General features: G+C 38.6%; 1 protein-coding gene across 1 annotated transcript in view; it reads left to right on the plus strand.

Moving 5' to 3' along the window:
- Positions 1-16,342, plus strand: part of pdia5 (protein disulfide isomerase family A member 5) — a 220,977-nt gene that overhangs the window by 97,920 nt on the left and 106,715 nt on the right. Inside the window, exons 4-6 of the mRNA XM_062967407.1 lie at positions 1,455-1,538; positions 5,526-5,571; positions 13,863-13,955. Of these exons, the coding sequence (XP_062823477.1) occupies positions 1,455-1,538; positions 5,526-5,571; positions 13,863-13,955 (223 nt within the window). The remainder of the gene's footprint in view (positions 1-1,454; positions 1,539-5,525; positions 5,572-13,862; positions 13,956-16,342) is intronic.

Below are 16,342 nucleotides of genomic sequence, written 5' to 3' on the forward strand. Positions count from 1 at the left end.
TGTCTTGTTCTAGGAAGAATGTGACTTCTTCCTACATAGCAAAAAAACAAAACAAAAAATGGAACCATCAAATGCAATCATTTCAGTGTTTACTTACAAGAGTATCCCACTGTTTTCAGTGACACTTGCTTGCTTGTTTGTGGTTTCATCTTAAAACAGCTGCAAGCCATTGAGGAATGGGAGAGATGCCAGAATACAGGAAGGAGAGTAGAAGTAGGTCTGCTGCACTTTAATTTGTCAGAGGGGCCAGGTAGCTCATTGGCAGAGCATATGTTCTGCTTGTAAAATCTCTGAAGTTCAATTCCTAGCATCTCCAGGTTAAAAAAGAGTAGAGTTGGGAGCCTTTTGGTTTTGAGACTTTAGGAGAAAGCTTCTACTGCCACTCTGGGAAAACTGTTAGACCAGATGGATAAATAATCTGACTTGGTGTGAGATACATTCTTGTTTTGCTTTGGTTGGTGAAATCTGAGAGAATGTCTTCTCAGTTGTGGTGAATTCTTCTTTTAAGTTAGGATGTTGACTGCTTTGTAAAGCTTTTGCCTCATGGATCTAGGTAAATTTCAACAAGAAAATAACCTACCAATGTTGTGCATAGTATTTCTTGTATAAATAATTCTTATCTGGGATTCTGTCAGTTGAACTTACATGATATTTATTTTTACAAAGCATCTGTCTGTGTTCATTGCTCAGATTTAGTTTTTATACATAATATGCAATATGATTCACTTCATATCCAAATAAGCTGAACCATGTCTGTTCCATGTCTATTGCTATTTAAATACAATAGGAATTGTGCCTTCTACTGTATTTACCAGGCATCCACGTAGATATACAGCAAGCTTACAATAAAGCACAGTGAAATCTTCTGTGTCATAAAAAATAAACACAGATATAAAAACATTTGAGTAGAATAAAATTAAGAAGTGACAGTCAGAAATGACATAAAATGTTAAGAGAAGAGGAGGACAGTTTTCACTGTCTACTTAAGTATAATAGAGGGGGAGCTGATCTAACTTATCTACAGAAGAGTTCCATATTTAGGACATTGCTGCAGAAAATACTATTTAAGTACTCAATAACCCAACCTCGCTATGTGATGACACCTTCAATGAAGATTTAACTTACAGTGTAAGTTGATTTATTTATACAGTGGGCTCTTGGTATCCACTGAGGTTTGGTCCCAGGACTCACCATGGATACCAAAATTCATGGATCTAAAGTCCCCATTAAATATAGTGTTGTATTAAAATATTGTCCTTTATATAAAAAAAGCAAAGTCTACATTTGCATTTTGAGGGGTTTAAATAAAATCAACCCATGGATTGTTGAATCAGAATTAATGTATACAGAGGGCTGGTTGTAACAGTTATTAATTTACTGAAATAGAATTATGTACATGTCTTTAGTACTATAGTAATCTTCTAAAAATATTACTCTTTTTGTTTTGCTTGCAGTGATTCAGAGAGCCGAAAACTATGCAAGAAAATGAAAGTCGACCCTAGTTCAAAGGAAAAAGGAGTAGAATTACTACATTACAAGTAAGTACATAAAAAGTTAAGTGTGCTTCAACACTAAGTAGTTGCAATAAAGAGTGTCAAACTGCATGCTTTCATGCGGGTTTCCTCACAATTAGGTCTCTGTCGAGTCCAAGTGAGATTTACTCCCCCAAAAGTGCATAGCATTGCAGTCTTAAGTAAAGGATTGTCTTTTTTGAATTCATACTCCAAAACCAAGCTACTAAGGTATGTTTCATTAGAGCACATGCAGGGGGCAAAGTAGATATACTTCCCGAGTTACAAACGTACAAATGACTCATAGAACAGAGGTGAGACAACAGGAAGTGAGAGAAATCTACCCCTCAGAAGGGAAATTCACTTCTGGAAGAGTTATTATCATGGGGAAAAAGTGTTTCCACTGAACCTTTATCACCAATCCTTGTTTCCACAACTAGGCAAATTTTTCAAAATTCAATTATCACAGGGACAGAAAATGAGGTAAAATTTTCTGAACAGGGTCACAGTCAGCAAAATAAACACCACAGGGGTGCTAACCCTTCCCTATGCTATCTAAAGCTAATATATAGCTTTAGCTTGCTAAGTGCAGATAACGGTCTTCATTCAAGGCCTCCCCACTTCTGAGGGCTTTGCTTTTGTACTTGCTGTCACTCCAAGTAGTCTGCAAGTCCACATGTCTCAGTTTCTCTCTCCTCCTCCAACTGGTGGCCATACTAAGCAGGTTGAGCAAGTTCATGGAGAAACGCACATCACTACATTCCTTCCAGATCTGAAATGAAAGTCATCCTTTCCTCTTTTACTTGCTGGAGTTCTGGACTCCCAGTTCCATGACAGAGATAAAAAGCCAGAATGGTGTGAAGATGAAGAACCAACTGTAGTGTCAGAAGTGGTGTGAATTCAAGCATCAGTCCAGAGTGTGCACCAGTCAGCTGGATTACTCTAAACTAGGCTGGGCCAACATGACACTCTCTCTGTCAGATTGCCCCTGTGGAACTAGCTTATTCTTGGGAAATCTACTTTTAAAATAATATAATTCCCAGAGTTCCCCAGGGAGCATGTTTGCTTGTTAAGATGACTAAAGAATTCTGGGAATTACAGCCCCAGAAGGTAACAATTTATTCTAAATCAGCTGCACTCCAGATATTTTGTTTGGTCCTCCAGGTGTTCTGGATTTCAGCTCCCAGAATATTTGACCATTTGATAAGCTGACTAGGGCTTCTCGAAGTTGGAGTCCTAAGCACCTGGAGGGCCTCAGGTTGCGAATGCTTGAAGTATATCATCCATGAGTTAGAATCATAGAATAGTAGAGTTGGAAGAGACCTCATGGGCCATCTAGTCCAACCCCCCGCTAAGAAGCAGGAAATCGAGTTCAAACTAGTATGGCCAACAGTGTTGAGGAGCCATGAGACTTAAAGTCCAAAAATTTGGAGGTGTGCAGAAGATGCTTGATACCAGACTGGGAATGACTGCTTTGCAAAAAAGATCACATGCTCCCAAGTATTGATCTGCCAGTACAAGCAATGCACAAGAACCTGGACTTGTTTTACAGTTCACATATGAGAGTAACTATTCTGGAAGGTTTTAACTTGTCATTATATCTAGTCTTTAAAAAAGTAACTTTCTAAGCTCTGCAAGTTATGATGTGCGGAACACTAGATCAGAGTTTGAAAGCTCACCATTTGTCAAAAAGATGGCGAGGCCTGGGAGGGGAGGCCTGACTCAAGGTTTTGCTTTTTTTAAAAGTTGAGCTCCATAACTCAAAACTCTGATCTAAAAGCCTAAAGCTATTGAAAATCCTGTCATTCTAGCATGACTCTGACTGGTACATGCCTAAGTCCCATAGGCAACATTGCTTCACGGATAAAATTGTTTGTGATCAGGATTGAGCAACTCAGCAAACACTGACCCCCCAAAAACAAAACAAAAACAAATTGCAGACCTTCCCTGTCCTTGGAAGAAGAAGAAAGAACAGAAAATATTCCCATCGCTATAGCAACTCCAGATCTGGGAGGAAGCCAAGGACTTCTCACCCTTAACGGGGTCTGTCTGACCATTTGTGGACCATTTGCCATGGCAGAAATAGTATTGCAGATAACTAATGCAATTTTTGTAAAGGTAAAGAGTATCCCAGGTTCAAATCCCGGGAGCGGAGTGAGTGCCCACTGTTAGCTCCAGCTTCTGCCAACCTAGCAGTTTGAAAACATGTCAATGTGAGTAGATCAATAGGTACCGCTCCGGCGGGAAGGTAACGGCGCTCCATGCAGTCATGCCTGCCACATGACCTTGGAGGTGTCTACGGACAATGCTGGCTCTTCGGCTTAGAAATGGAGATGAGCACCAACCCCCAGAGTCAGACATGACTGGACTTAACATCAGGGGAAAACCTTTACCTTTACCTTAAAGAGTATCTTGCATGTTTGAGGAGATCCCTAAATAAGCACATACATTTTTGTTCTTGCATTATTGTTATTGGGTTATTAAACATTCTGATGAAAGTGAACTCAAAGCAGTGGTCCCAGAACCAATGCAATGCCTAACCCATTGGCTGCTAGACCCTGATGAGTTTCTGAGGAGAAGGGAAGCATTTGTGGCCAATACAGTGCTGGTCTCTTGCATAATGGGAAAAAATGCTTGTCCTCCCATATCATTCAACCTGAGAATAATTGTCTAAGACAGTGTCTCAGACTATCTGATGTGGGGGACTGGCAGTATTTTTTTCCTCAAGTGACAGGAACCTTCTTTGTGACCATTAGCTACAACTTTTTCGCTATTTCACTGTGGAACTGTAGTCAATGGCTTGTGGACTAGCACTAGTCAATAGGTCCTGACTTTTGAATGGCACTGGTCTGCAAGAACTTTATGGGACAATCACTTCGTTACTAAACAAAGGTTGTTTACTCTTGTAAATATTGATTGAAATGGTTATAATATCTAACCACCAGTTTAATGTATCTCAACATTCAAAATAACATATTAACAATTAATAGTAGTTAAGAAAGTAAAGGACCAAATATATAAACTTTTGAATTCTCTCTCCCATGGGAGGCTTCTAGTCCAGACTATTGAAAGCCTGACATTAGAGCCAAATTCACACAACAGATAAGAATTTAGACTAAAAGTTGCATTTTTGTGGAAGACAACGCAAAAACCTGACGAAGGGAACATTTCCCGAAACGAGGTTACAACAACCTGAGGACCCTTGTCGTCTATTTTTGGCATCTTCAAGAACATCACAAGTATTTTTCAGGTTTCATGTTAATATGTTATTTTGATGGTTGAGATACATTAAACTGGTGGTTAGATATAACCACTTCAATCAGTATTTACAAGAGCAAACAACCTTTGTTTGGTACTATATATAGATATCTGATGATCGTACAATCACTTTGTTAGTCTTTAAGATGGCACAGGGCTCTTTGTTTAAATTGTAACTAAAATTAACTCTATTTACTTTGTCTTCCTGAATTTACTTTGTCATTCAGAAATTCAAAGATCCATCTCATTATTATGCTTTTAATTTTTTAAAAAGACATGTTTGGGGAAGAAACAATGTTCGCTCCATCTCATAACACCTTTATTTTCATGTCCCTGGCACAACCCATGTTCCTTCATGATTCTTCCCAATGAGACATTCTCTACTTGCACTACCTAAAGCAGTTGGAGATTGGTTTAGCAGCTCATTGATTTCAGAAGACTTGAGCAAGTGAATATTTGCATTCTTTAGGGACCAATATGCGTCAACATAGTGGTGCACTGTTGAAATGGATGTTCCCCTGTGCATCTGCCACTCCCCAAATCCTGGCCTGTGGTAAATGCTCTCATTAGAGCTTGTGGAAATGATTGCCCATTAGAGATTTATTTGCTTCAAGAACTTGTTTTCAGTGGTTGTGTTTTGCAGAGAGCTGCAAGCTGAAGAGAACTTTATTTATTTGACCAGAGTAAACAGCTGTCTTTCTAACAGCACTCTTTAAATTAATTGCTGTTTTTCCCCTATATTCTCTTTCTTGACAGGGATGGCACATTTCATACTGAATACACTAGAGCACCCACGTTCAAGGTAAATTTACAGTAGTTTGCAATCTTATGGATAGGGATATATGTGGCTGGATATAGAACAGATGTTAATGCTTACGACTTTCTATTTGGGTGGGAGGGGGATGATACATTTCACAAACAGCTGTTTGGGTGACCTAGAGGTTTTCTCTCCATTCTCATATCTTCTCTGCATCTGCCAGCCCAGCACCCCGTGAATTAACTAGATTGAGTCAGTGTTAAATTGCGACATAAATTGTGAGCTTACTCGCAAGCTGTTAACAAATAGAGGAGGGTTTTTTATTATGTTTTTTAATGAGGATTTTTTTTCACTGTCATTTTTTTTGGTTTGGCTCTCTCTTTTGATGCTGACCTGCATCTAATAGCATTAGCCCCACAGCAATGAGGAAAATACTTTCTCCTTTTATTTAGTCTGTCATAGGATGAGCTTGAAAGAGAAATGAAATAGCCTTTTTCTCAGATCTGATGATAGCCACAACCTAAATTGCTAGAGCTGATGCACTGGATGCAACACGGTCAAAACAAGTTCTGTTCCCTTTTTTCCAGGTTATATAGTACTAATACACTTAAAAAAAAATCTCCCTCATACACACACACACACACACACACACACACACACACACACACACAAGGAAAGATATCTTTTAACAAAGTTTCAGGAAAAAGAGTGGTGTGTTGGAAAACACCAGAAACTACTCTTGAAATAGAAGCCACCCTAGGAGCTTGGCCTCATGGAGTGCCTGCTGAGATATGTGCCTGAACAGACAGTGCCTTGCTCTTCCCGGGAGTTTCCTGATTTCGTTCTTTCTCTTCCTTGTTACTTCCACAACTTTGCTAAAAGGTGCAAACTCTGCAGGGAGCTTGAAATAGCATTAAGCACACTCGATCTTCCCTCCCTCCCTCTATCTCAGGAAATTGGCTCTAGAGATGGCAGTATAGATGAGATGGAAGAAATCAGAGCCCACTTGAGGAGCAAGGCCATCTGAGAGCCTTCTGCTGAGACTCTGCAAAGCGTAGTGCTGTGGACAGCCAGTCTTTCTTCCTTTTCCCATAATGGTTGAGAAGCAGTCTCTCAAGTGAAGTTGATTTGGTTCAGGGCTAAGCAAATTGTAACCCCATTTCTTTTGGAGATCCACAACATTTCACAAAATATTTTCAAAATAGTCTCTACATGTTGTCTCCACACACACAAAATCTTCTCCCCCACTCATGGCAAACACCTTCCAAAGATATCTATTGTTATGCAAGTAATTGCATTTCAAATATGTTCCTTTAAATCAGTGGTGTCAAGTTTGTGGCCCTCCAAGTGTTTTGGACTTCAGCTCCCAGAATTCCTGGCCTTTGAACAAGTTAGCTAGGGTTTCTGGGAGCTGGAGGTCCAAACATCTGGAAGGCCACAAGTTTAACACCTCTGCTTTAAATGACCCGTTTTTCTAATTTTTCCTTGTGCACCACAGCTTTTAAGTAATCCCACAAGTAATAGTCAATTGGAAAAATATCAGGGGATCTTGCAGGCCTTTCAATAATATGAACTGGTTATTTTTTCCTATGTATGATGTCTGAAAGATTGTGTGAGAAGTTTTCTCCTTGTTGGCATTGTAAACCATCCAATGTTTCTGTATCAAGTGAAAATAAAACTTCTTGTCGATGTCAAGTATTACTCAGAAATGTGTAGAGTTTATTTAACTATTTATTTGTTTACTTCACTTGTATATTGCTTTTCTCACCCCGGAGGGGGACTCAAAGCAGTTTCCAAACATATGACAAAATTCAATGCCTTTTGAATTTAATGTTTAATTAAGTTCTATGTTTAATTAATGTTAACCCTAATTCTTTTGTATGTTTTTTGTTTAGTTTGGAGATTTAATTTCTGTTTGTGTGTGTGGTGTTGTTGTTGTTTAAGGCACTAAGTAGACAGAGGAAAATGTCTAATTTTATATATCTATATATTGCATTATGAATGATTTTACAAATATCATTGCAAGCTAAGAATTTCACAATTTCACAACATTGGGGGGAAACAAACAAAGGCAGGCAAGGAAGAAAAAAGGTAGGGAATGGTAGGGAAAAGGGAGAACAGAAGAAAAATAAGAATACTGGGTCTTCTATTAGTTTTGAATATCTTGTTTATCTGTATTTATTCAAGGGAAATATCACTATTCTGTACAGCACGAGAAACTGATACCTAGGCTAAAGGAATCTTGTTTTCTTTTGTTTCCAGTACACAAATTGGTTTAACAAAACACCTATCTATCTTCTTTCCTAGCATCAGTTATAAGCTGCTTTACTTGCAGTCTTCTGTATTAACAGGTTAGGATGGGATGAAGGTGATTTGGATAGCTTTGTAACTATACAATTACACCAGAAGAAAATGTTCTCTTGTTGTAGTAAAGGGGAAAAAAACATTAAAAACACACTAATCATAATCTTCAGTTTTATTTGAAAAGCAGCTAAAATTACTAGGTGTAATACAATAACATTTTTTAAAAGGTGATTCCCTACCCAGAGGCTCATAATCGAAAACCTGGCCAGTATGATAAGAAGGATCGAGAAGGAAACAAAAGAAACCTCTTCAGTGGCATAAAGAAAGCACAGAACTTGTATAAATAGAGCTATTACTTTTAGCTAAATTAATTCTAAGAATAAAGTCTCACATTTCTTTGATGTGTTATATTTCGAAATGCATGCATCCCAGAATTAAGGATTATCTTCTCAACCCCTCCTATTGACTGTGATCCTGTAGCCATTTTGCAAGTACTGATTTTTAATCTGTTCCCAGATTTAATAGTTCCTTTTGCATCAAACCAGTCGCAAACAAAACTCTCTTGCTGTACTCTGTAATATTTCAGTACAATGTGAAAGTGCCCTTGGCATTAGAAGTGGGTGTTTGGTTCTAATGATGCTGCCATGCTGTTTCAGCATGTTTTTCTTCCTGGTCTGCAGTCCAGGGAGCCCCCTTAAGCATAGACAAACAAGGCTTTCCGTGTGCCCAGCAGGAAAGCTTGGGATCCCTTCTTTCTCTAACATATAGCATTTTCTTCCTGCTGCATCATAAAACAATTTGCAAACTTCCACCTAGATTTTGAAAACAGCTCACATGTTAATGTGCGCCTCTATTGATGGGGACAAAAACTTCTGGAGGTATTTCTCTGTGCATTGCAAGCCTAGTTAGATGTAAAACGGGAGAGATTTATAATCTTATACTATTGCTAGTATGTATGTAGTATGTAGTTTGGAGACGACTTAGAAACTGCTGCCATTGCAAAATATAGCCGCTAGACCAGTTAGCTGAATGCTAGACTAGGGCTGGATAAACCTAGATCAGTGGTTCTCAACCTGTGGATCCCCAGGCGTTTTGGCCTACAACTCCCAGAAATCCCAGCCACTTTACCAGCTGTTAGGATTTCTGGGAGTTGAAGGCCAAAACATCTGGGGACCCACAGGTTGAGAACCACTGCACTAGACTGTTGACCAGAACATCATACAAAACTCATATAACATTGGATTTAGAAGAATTTATCTGGCTACCAAAATGCTTTTGGTCTTTAGTCAATGGCCAGGAAATTGCACTTGAAGCCCTTGTTATTTGAAGGAGCACCTTTTCCTACATATGCTTGCCCAAGCAACATGGAAGAGGAGGCCCAATTGGCACTTTCATTACCATCGCTCAAGTGCCAAGTGAAAACTTCCACACTATAGGATTATAGCACTTTGATTCAATTTTAACTGCCATGAATGCATCCTATGGAATCCTGGTATTTGCAGCCCATGAAGCATCTTTTTAATTTCTCAAGCAGGGAACTCTCCTGATGCCTTTGACGGAACTACAAACCCCAGGATTCTATGGGATAAAATTATGGTAGAATCATATCACTATATGTTCTTGAAGGCTTTCATGGCCAGAATCACTGGGTTGTTGTGAGTTTTCCAGCCTGCATGGCCATGCTCCAGAAGCATTCTCTCCTGATGTTTGGCCCACATCCATAGCAGGCATAGATGTGAGACCTCACAACCTCTGAAGATGCCTGCCATAGATGTGGGCGAAATGCCAGGAGAGAATGTTTCTGGAACATGGCCATACAACCCGTAAAACTCATAGCAACCCATATCACTATAGTTGTATGGTGTGAATGGGTCCATATCTGTTTACAAAAGCCTTTTGGGTGTAACCGTTTTTCTACAGATCCAAATATAGGCATGGTGTTGAATTGTTTTAAAGGAATTTAACCCACTGCAGTCTGTTTTCTTTTAGCTGGTTAATTGTTAAATACATTTTAACTTTTCAAAATCATGTTATTGTTGGCATTGTTTTAAAGTGATAATGTCAATTGCATTGTATGTGGCCCTGATAGCAATAAATAATAAAACAAATAATAGAAACATAAGGTATGGTGGAAACATAGCTAAAATCGCCAGTATGGTAATCAGCATTGATGAATTGTATCTTGTGCTTGTGTGTGTGCATTTTTTGTGTGGCCCCTGCAAATTCTCTGCACTAGAAATGGATATTAACTTCACTTTTTGACAGGCATAAAAAGGATTTCTACTGCAAGAACTTCTGTTTAAATTACTAGAAATGTAAAATACTGTAGGACACAAACAAGAAAAAAGTGTGTGAAGCTGAACTGATCCACAGTGAAAAGAAGCGTGGTGTAATATCCTGATGGCTAGCCTATGTGTCTGGATTTCTTTCCAAAACATTTTAGCCAGTGAGACAACACATGCTCTGGATATTTGATGAAGCCCTGTTGAATTCAGTTTGGCTTGAGTGTAAACATGCAGAAGGTTTTTTATTAATCTGCTTAGCAAAGGAATCGTGGGGAACAGAAAATAAGTCATGAAAAAGGGATACTGGGGAAAGTTTCCTAGAATCCCAACACCATTTACAAAACTGGCTTACCATTAGGAAAAAACTAAAAGCCCCACTTCCAGTCTTTCCTGGAATTTGAACAGAATTTTTTGGATGACACTCCCATGTTTCAGATGACCTAGAAAAATGCCTCTCCCTTTGGCTATCTCTAGTATCCAACAGACTTGGGCCCAAAAACAGTTGCTATTCCCAAGTAGAGCAGACTCATAAATGCGATTTTCAGAAGTGTCGATTCACCATTTAGCAGTTGATTCAGTTGATTGATGCTCTTGGGGATTACCAGTTGCATGGAGGAGTGAAGGGATTGGCAAATCCATCTCTCAGTATTCCTTGCTGAAGAAGGGAATTAATAGGGTCTCTATCATATGAAGTTTCAAACACACACACACACACTGTTATTTTTAAAAAGTAATACAGTAGAGTCGCTTATCCAACGTCGCTTAGTAATACACTCGCTTATCCAACGTTCTGGATTATCCAATGCATTTTTGTAGTCAATGTTTTCAATACATCATGATATTTTGGTGCTAAATTCGTAAATACAGTAATTACTACATAGCATTACTGCGTATTGAATTACTTTTTCTGACAAATTTGTTGTACAACATTATGTTTTAGTGCTTAATTTGTAAAATCATAACTTAATTTGATGTGTAATAGGCTTTTCCTTAATCCCTCCTTATTATCCAACATATTTGCTTATCGAACATTCTGCTGGCCCGTTTATGTTGGATAAGTGAGATTCTACTGTAGCTGCTAAATTTATCCTGACCACCAGAAGATCAAATAGCTAGTATTGCAGTGTTGTATTATACTGATTTCCCTGACATCCAGATGTAAGAGGCTGAAGATATTATGGCTGTGGATACTTACCCTACTTCACCAAGTCTTAGTCTTGTTAATTTTCAAAATATAAGGTCAAAAACTGTTGTGAAGGGTGTTGTCTATCCCTCAACACTCAACTTGGCTTGGATGTTGGCGATTCCCTGTGCTTTATTACGTCATGGCTTTAGGCACTTTCCATGTGCTTTAAACATTATTTTTAAAGTTCCCAAGAACAGAGGATTGAACAAAAGTCAACATACTGTTTCTTCTACCAGAAAACATTATCTATTCTTTTTTAAAGATTTGATAGAGGAAGGAGGACATCACTGAATGAACTGAAATCTTTTCCTTTTGTGGTTCCTCAGAGCACAGCAAGTACAGGGTGCAGGGATTCCTGGAACTAGAACATCCACTCATATTCTTTAGCACTTGAAAGGCTGTCTGTCACCCACTTCTCCCTCTCCACATTTGGATAGTTCAAAGACTTTTATGCTGGCTGCCAAGGCCATGCTCAAAACAGAGGAAGCAGAATGGCATATCTCACACTTTTAAATAGGTAAATGAACTCCTCTGCACTCAGGGAAAGTTGGTTGAGGCCCATAACCTACTTATTTCTTAGAACAAAATACACTAAATGTGGTTTACCTGCCACACTTTTCAATGGACAGAGAACAGCTGGGTATATTTTAGGGTCAGATTGGACATAATACAAAATACACAGCAGCTGTTTCTCTTTAGCTAGGGAATAGGGATGGTTTTTATGGATGCGTGTTCATATACAATAGAGTCTCACTTGTCCAACATAAATGGGCTGGCAGAACGTTGGATAAGCGAAAATGTTGGATGATAAGGAGGGATTAACAAATTATGTTATGATTTTACAAATTAAGCACCAAAACATGTTTTACAACAAATCGACAGAAAAAGCCGTTCAGTACACAGTAACATTATGTAGTAATTACTGTATTTATGAATTTAGCACCAAAACATCACAATGTATTGAAAACATTGACTACAAAAACATTGGCTACTAACAAACTGACTACAAATAAAGATAGAATTGCATAAAATGAACTTACAGTAACAACATTGTCGGAAATTAAATGCGTAAAAAGTTCAGTCCTTGCTGCCTAGAAAAACGGCTGTGGATCCAAGCAGGAGGCAGATTGTGTTGGATAATCCAGAACGTTGGATAAGTGAATGTTGGATAAATGAGACTCTACTATATGCACATACAATTGTGACTGGTAGTGCTGCACCTCAGTTTACTAACATTTTATTAATGACATGTCCTCCTTATGCTGGTACCAGATGCAGAAATACCCGCCCTTGATGCCAATGCAATATTTTAAAAATATATAATTTGATTCCCACAGGTTAGTAAAGTGAAATGTAACATTCCTCAATATTGAACATTCCTCAATATGGAGTATTCCTTTTTCTATTCTTGGTCAATACAACATCCCATTTCTTCGAAGGGGAGCCGTGACAGTAGAAGGAATGATTTTGTTTAAATATTGGAATGAATTACAGGTCTGGATGAGATAACATTAGAGAGGTTAGCTTGACCTAAACAGCTGAGATTGACCAGTCAAAATCCCTGATGAAACAACATTGAATAGAAAGCATTCCTTTTTGCGTTTTTTCCTTTTTCTCTTTTGTTTTCTGCCATGGTGTGAGAAGGGAAAATTGATAACCTTAGGCATGATTGGTGCTGTTGCTTTATTTTCTTGCCTAGTTTCAGGTATTTATATCACTCAGTTTGTCCCCATGGATTAGATATTTTGGAAACATAATCTTGCTGTATGTGACATACAACATCAGTCCTCCAGAGTAATCTACTCCACCTCCAGTAATAAAATCTGTTTCCATTTTACTGATCAAGGGAGGTCTGTGTCCAATGTCTTTGTTCAAAATCTGGACCAGAACAAAAGGCTGCAATTCCCCCCCCCCCCCCCCCAGAAAAGGGGTTAGTGTATCATTGGGGAGATACCCTGCAGTCTGTTGCTTCTCTCAGATGGTTAAAGGGCATCAAGTTAATGACAGTGTACAACACCAAGAGTAGGGAATACATTCCTTGGAAGGCAAAATTGAACTCGTGGATTTTTTCAAAGGGAGGTGGAGAACCATTTGTAGGGATCCACACCTGCATTTGACATGAAGAGTCGGGTAAAATCCTAGAGAGGAAGCTCAGATTATTTTGCTTTCATCCCATTTTTCCTTCTAAGACCCAGGCTTTACATGATGTTTCATGTTCTGTTTTCATGCTCTCAAAAGCATGGTGGTGATGAGTTAAGATGGATGACTGGTACAGATAACGAGTAATGAACTTCTTAGCTTGGATCTAGGTGTATCCAGCCGTAGTCTAGCATTCAATTGACCATAATAACAATACCACAATTTCAATACCTCCAACCCTTGGGGATTTAAAAAAAACTATGTTAAATTGCATAAGTACTGTACTTTAAAAATATTAAAGTAGACATGATGTAATTCTCTCTGTAAAAGTGGCATGGCAAAGTCAGCAATTTCAAGGTTTCATTACAATTTAATTGCAGTTATGGTTGTAAACACTTGTCTCCCTTTGAATTTTATTGTAGTCAATGGTGGCCTTCCTAAAGGATCCAGAAGGAGCTCCATTGTGGGAGGAGGATCCTGACGCCAAAGATATTGTCCATATTGACAGTGAAAAGGTAACTTCAGTTTAAATACTTCTATGGAGAAAAGATAGTTAATAAAACAATACTGATATAAATCAGATGCAACACATGTTGTCGTTGGCTCTCTAGTTCCATGGGTTCTGTATTAATGGACCCAATAACTTGAACATCCACAGTTTTTGTTATTTGTGAAAGATCTGGAACCACATCCCAAGGGCTGACTGTACTCTGCTACTCTGCCTGAAACACTTTGTAGTCTTGTTTCTTAAAATGCTCAAACATTTTGTTCCTCTTAAGCTTCCGATGACATGGTTAACAAAACTGCCTTGGCAGCAAGTTAAAATATTTGGAGTGAGGATCTGTGAAAGAGATGTCACTAAGATTATATCTTAGTGTCAACTATGACACTATCCACTATTTTGAAGGATACATGTCAATTTAAGTGTCCCATGATTTCGTCTTGTTTCATAGAAATATAAATTACAAGTAAAAACAAAAATAAACTATATGAAGAATATTGCTTTAACTCTGAAGTATTGAAATGAATTTAAGAAAATCCTTTGAGGGGAAAATAATAGTCAGTGAGGTGTTCAGTCGCAATCTCTGCTGATGCAGAGGCAGTGAATCTTTTCTGGATTTTACTATTGCTCTTCTCACAGTTGCTTCAAGTTGAATGGAAGCCCTGGTGGTGCTGGATCCAGGAAATCTCCCTCTCAACTTTGAGCAGTTCTGGGAGAATCAGAATGCATTTGCTTCCTCCAGATTGGCAGATCTACTTGGCAGTCTGATACAGTCTGATATTGCGAGAAGACACATTTCTCTCAAGAGCAAAACAGCCCATTGATTTTTAAGGAAGAGCTTTCATGTATCTTAAGAGACTACAACATGAATTCACTATCAGCAGATCCTGCCAATTTTCTAGTAACTGTAAAGATAGTTACACGCAGACTATAGTCACTGCCTTGCAAATGGATGAATTTGTTTTCCAGCTGGTATGTTCTCATGAACAATGATAATCCAAAATAGATTAACAGGCCAATCTTTTAGTAGGATTTACTCAGAAGGGATTTACTCAGAATATTAAGACATATCTCATCTGCATCAATAGACCTTTGAACAAATCTATATCCAAGTTAGGGTAACAGCATTGGTACAACTATTTATGTGTTCCACATATCATCTGAGCATTTGTCCTCCATAGTTTTTTAATCTTTTGTATTGTTCTTCACGTATTACCATCATTGCATTTTTCTTGTTTATATTGTGACAATATAACATGGGTTTATTTTAAATTTTTGGCATTCTAATTATAAGCCGTCTAGTGTACTCTTCAAGATGAATTTCTGACTTCTCTCTCTTCACTCAGTGACTTATTCATCGGTTTACTTCTTACGCAACTTTGCAGGTAGAACACTATGGGATAGCAATTTATTTAAAGTAATCATAATCTCAATTTCCTTTGAATCAAACCATGGAGTTCAATAAAAATCACAAACTGAGGCTAGAAATTTAAGCTCTCACACAAGTCAGTACTTATGTGAATGAGTCGCAACAAGCCTCTAACTCCCCAACTCTCCATATCATTCTGATGTTAGGAGCTGATGTTAGGAACATTGATTCTTGTTAAACTAACCAGGGTCTCTTTGATACTTGAATTCCAGGACTTATGTTTTTAAGAATATCGCTTGAAAATAAAACTCCAAAGCCAGCATTTTATCTTGACTCATTCTCAGAAACATGGTTCAATTAAACTACAGCTCCCCTAGCTTTAAGGTCACAGGAAACCTTTGCTTAAATCTGAAAGTACGAGGTACCAATCTTCTGTAATCGGGAATAAAAGGGAAGGGAAGAGTATCTGAACCCACAACTTATCACAGTTCGTTCCCATTAAAGAAAATTAAGGATGTAAATTATTCAATATGGTACAGTGGTGTGAGTATTGGACTAAAACTGTGAAACCGATGCTTGAACCCAGGCTTGACTATGTGTAACCTTGTGCAAGACACACACTATCACTGCCTCATCAGGCGGACTGATTTGTCAGTCGTACGCTGCTTCCCCTCCATTTTCGGCATGGAGCCCTTCACACGACGCACAGGTATTTCTGACAGGGCTCCGTGCTGAAAAAGGAGAGAAAGCAGTGCACGCCGCCGCAACACGGGAGCCTTCCCGTGTTGCCTTCCCTGCATTAGAGGGAAGATGGGCAGCAAAGCTTCCCCCCATGGGATGAGGGGCATAGTAAGGTGGGCAAGGAAGGGCATGGGATGGCGGGTTCTCTATGCCCCCCACCAGGAGCCTATGGTTTCCCCTCAATGTGGGGCGAATCCATGGGCCTTTTTGATGAAGTCATCAGAGAAATCAAATTAAACCATCTCTGAACAAATTCTGCCAACAAAACTCCATGATGTTTTAATGTTGCC

Source organism: Anolis carolinensis, chromosome 1, assembly GCF_035594765.1.
Source record: "Anolis carolinensis isolate JA03-04 chromosome 1, rAnoCar3.1.pri, whole genome shotgun sequence".
In the NCBI taxonomy this organism is placed as follows: Eukaryota; Metazoa; Chordata; class Lepidosauria; order Squamata; family Dactyloidae; genus Anolis; species Anolis carolinensis.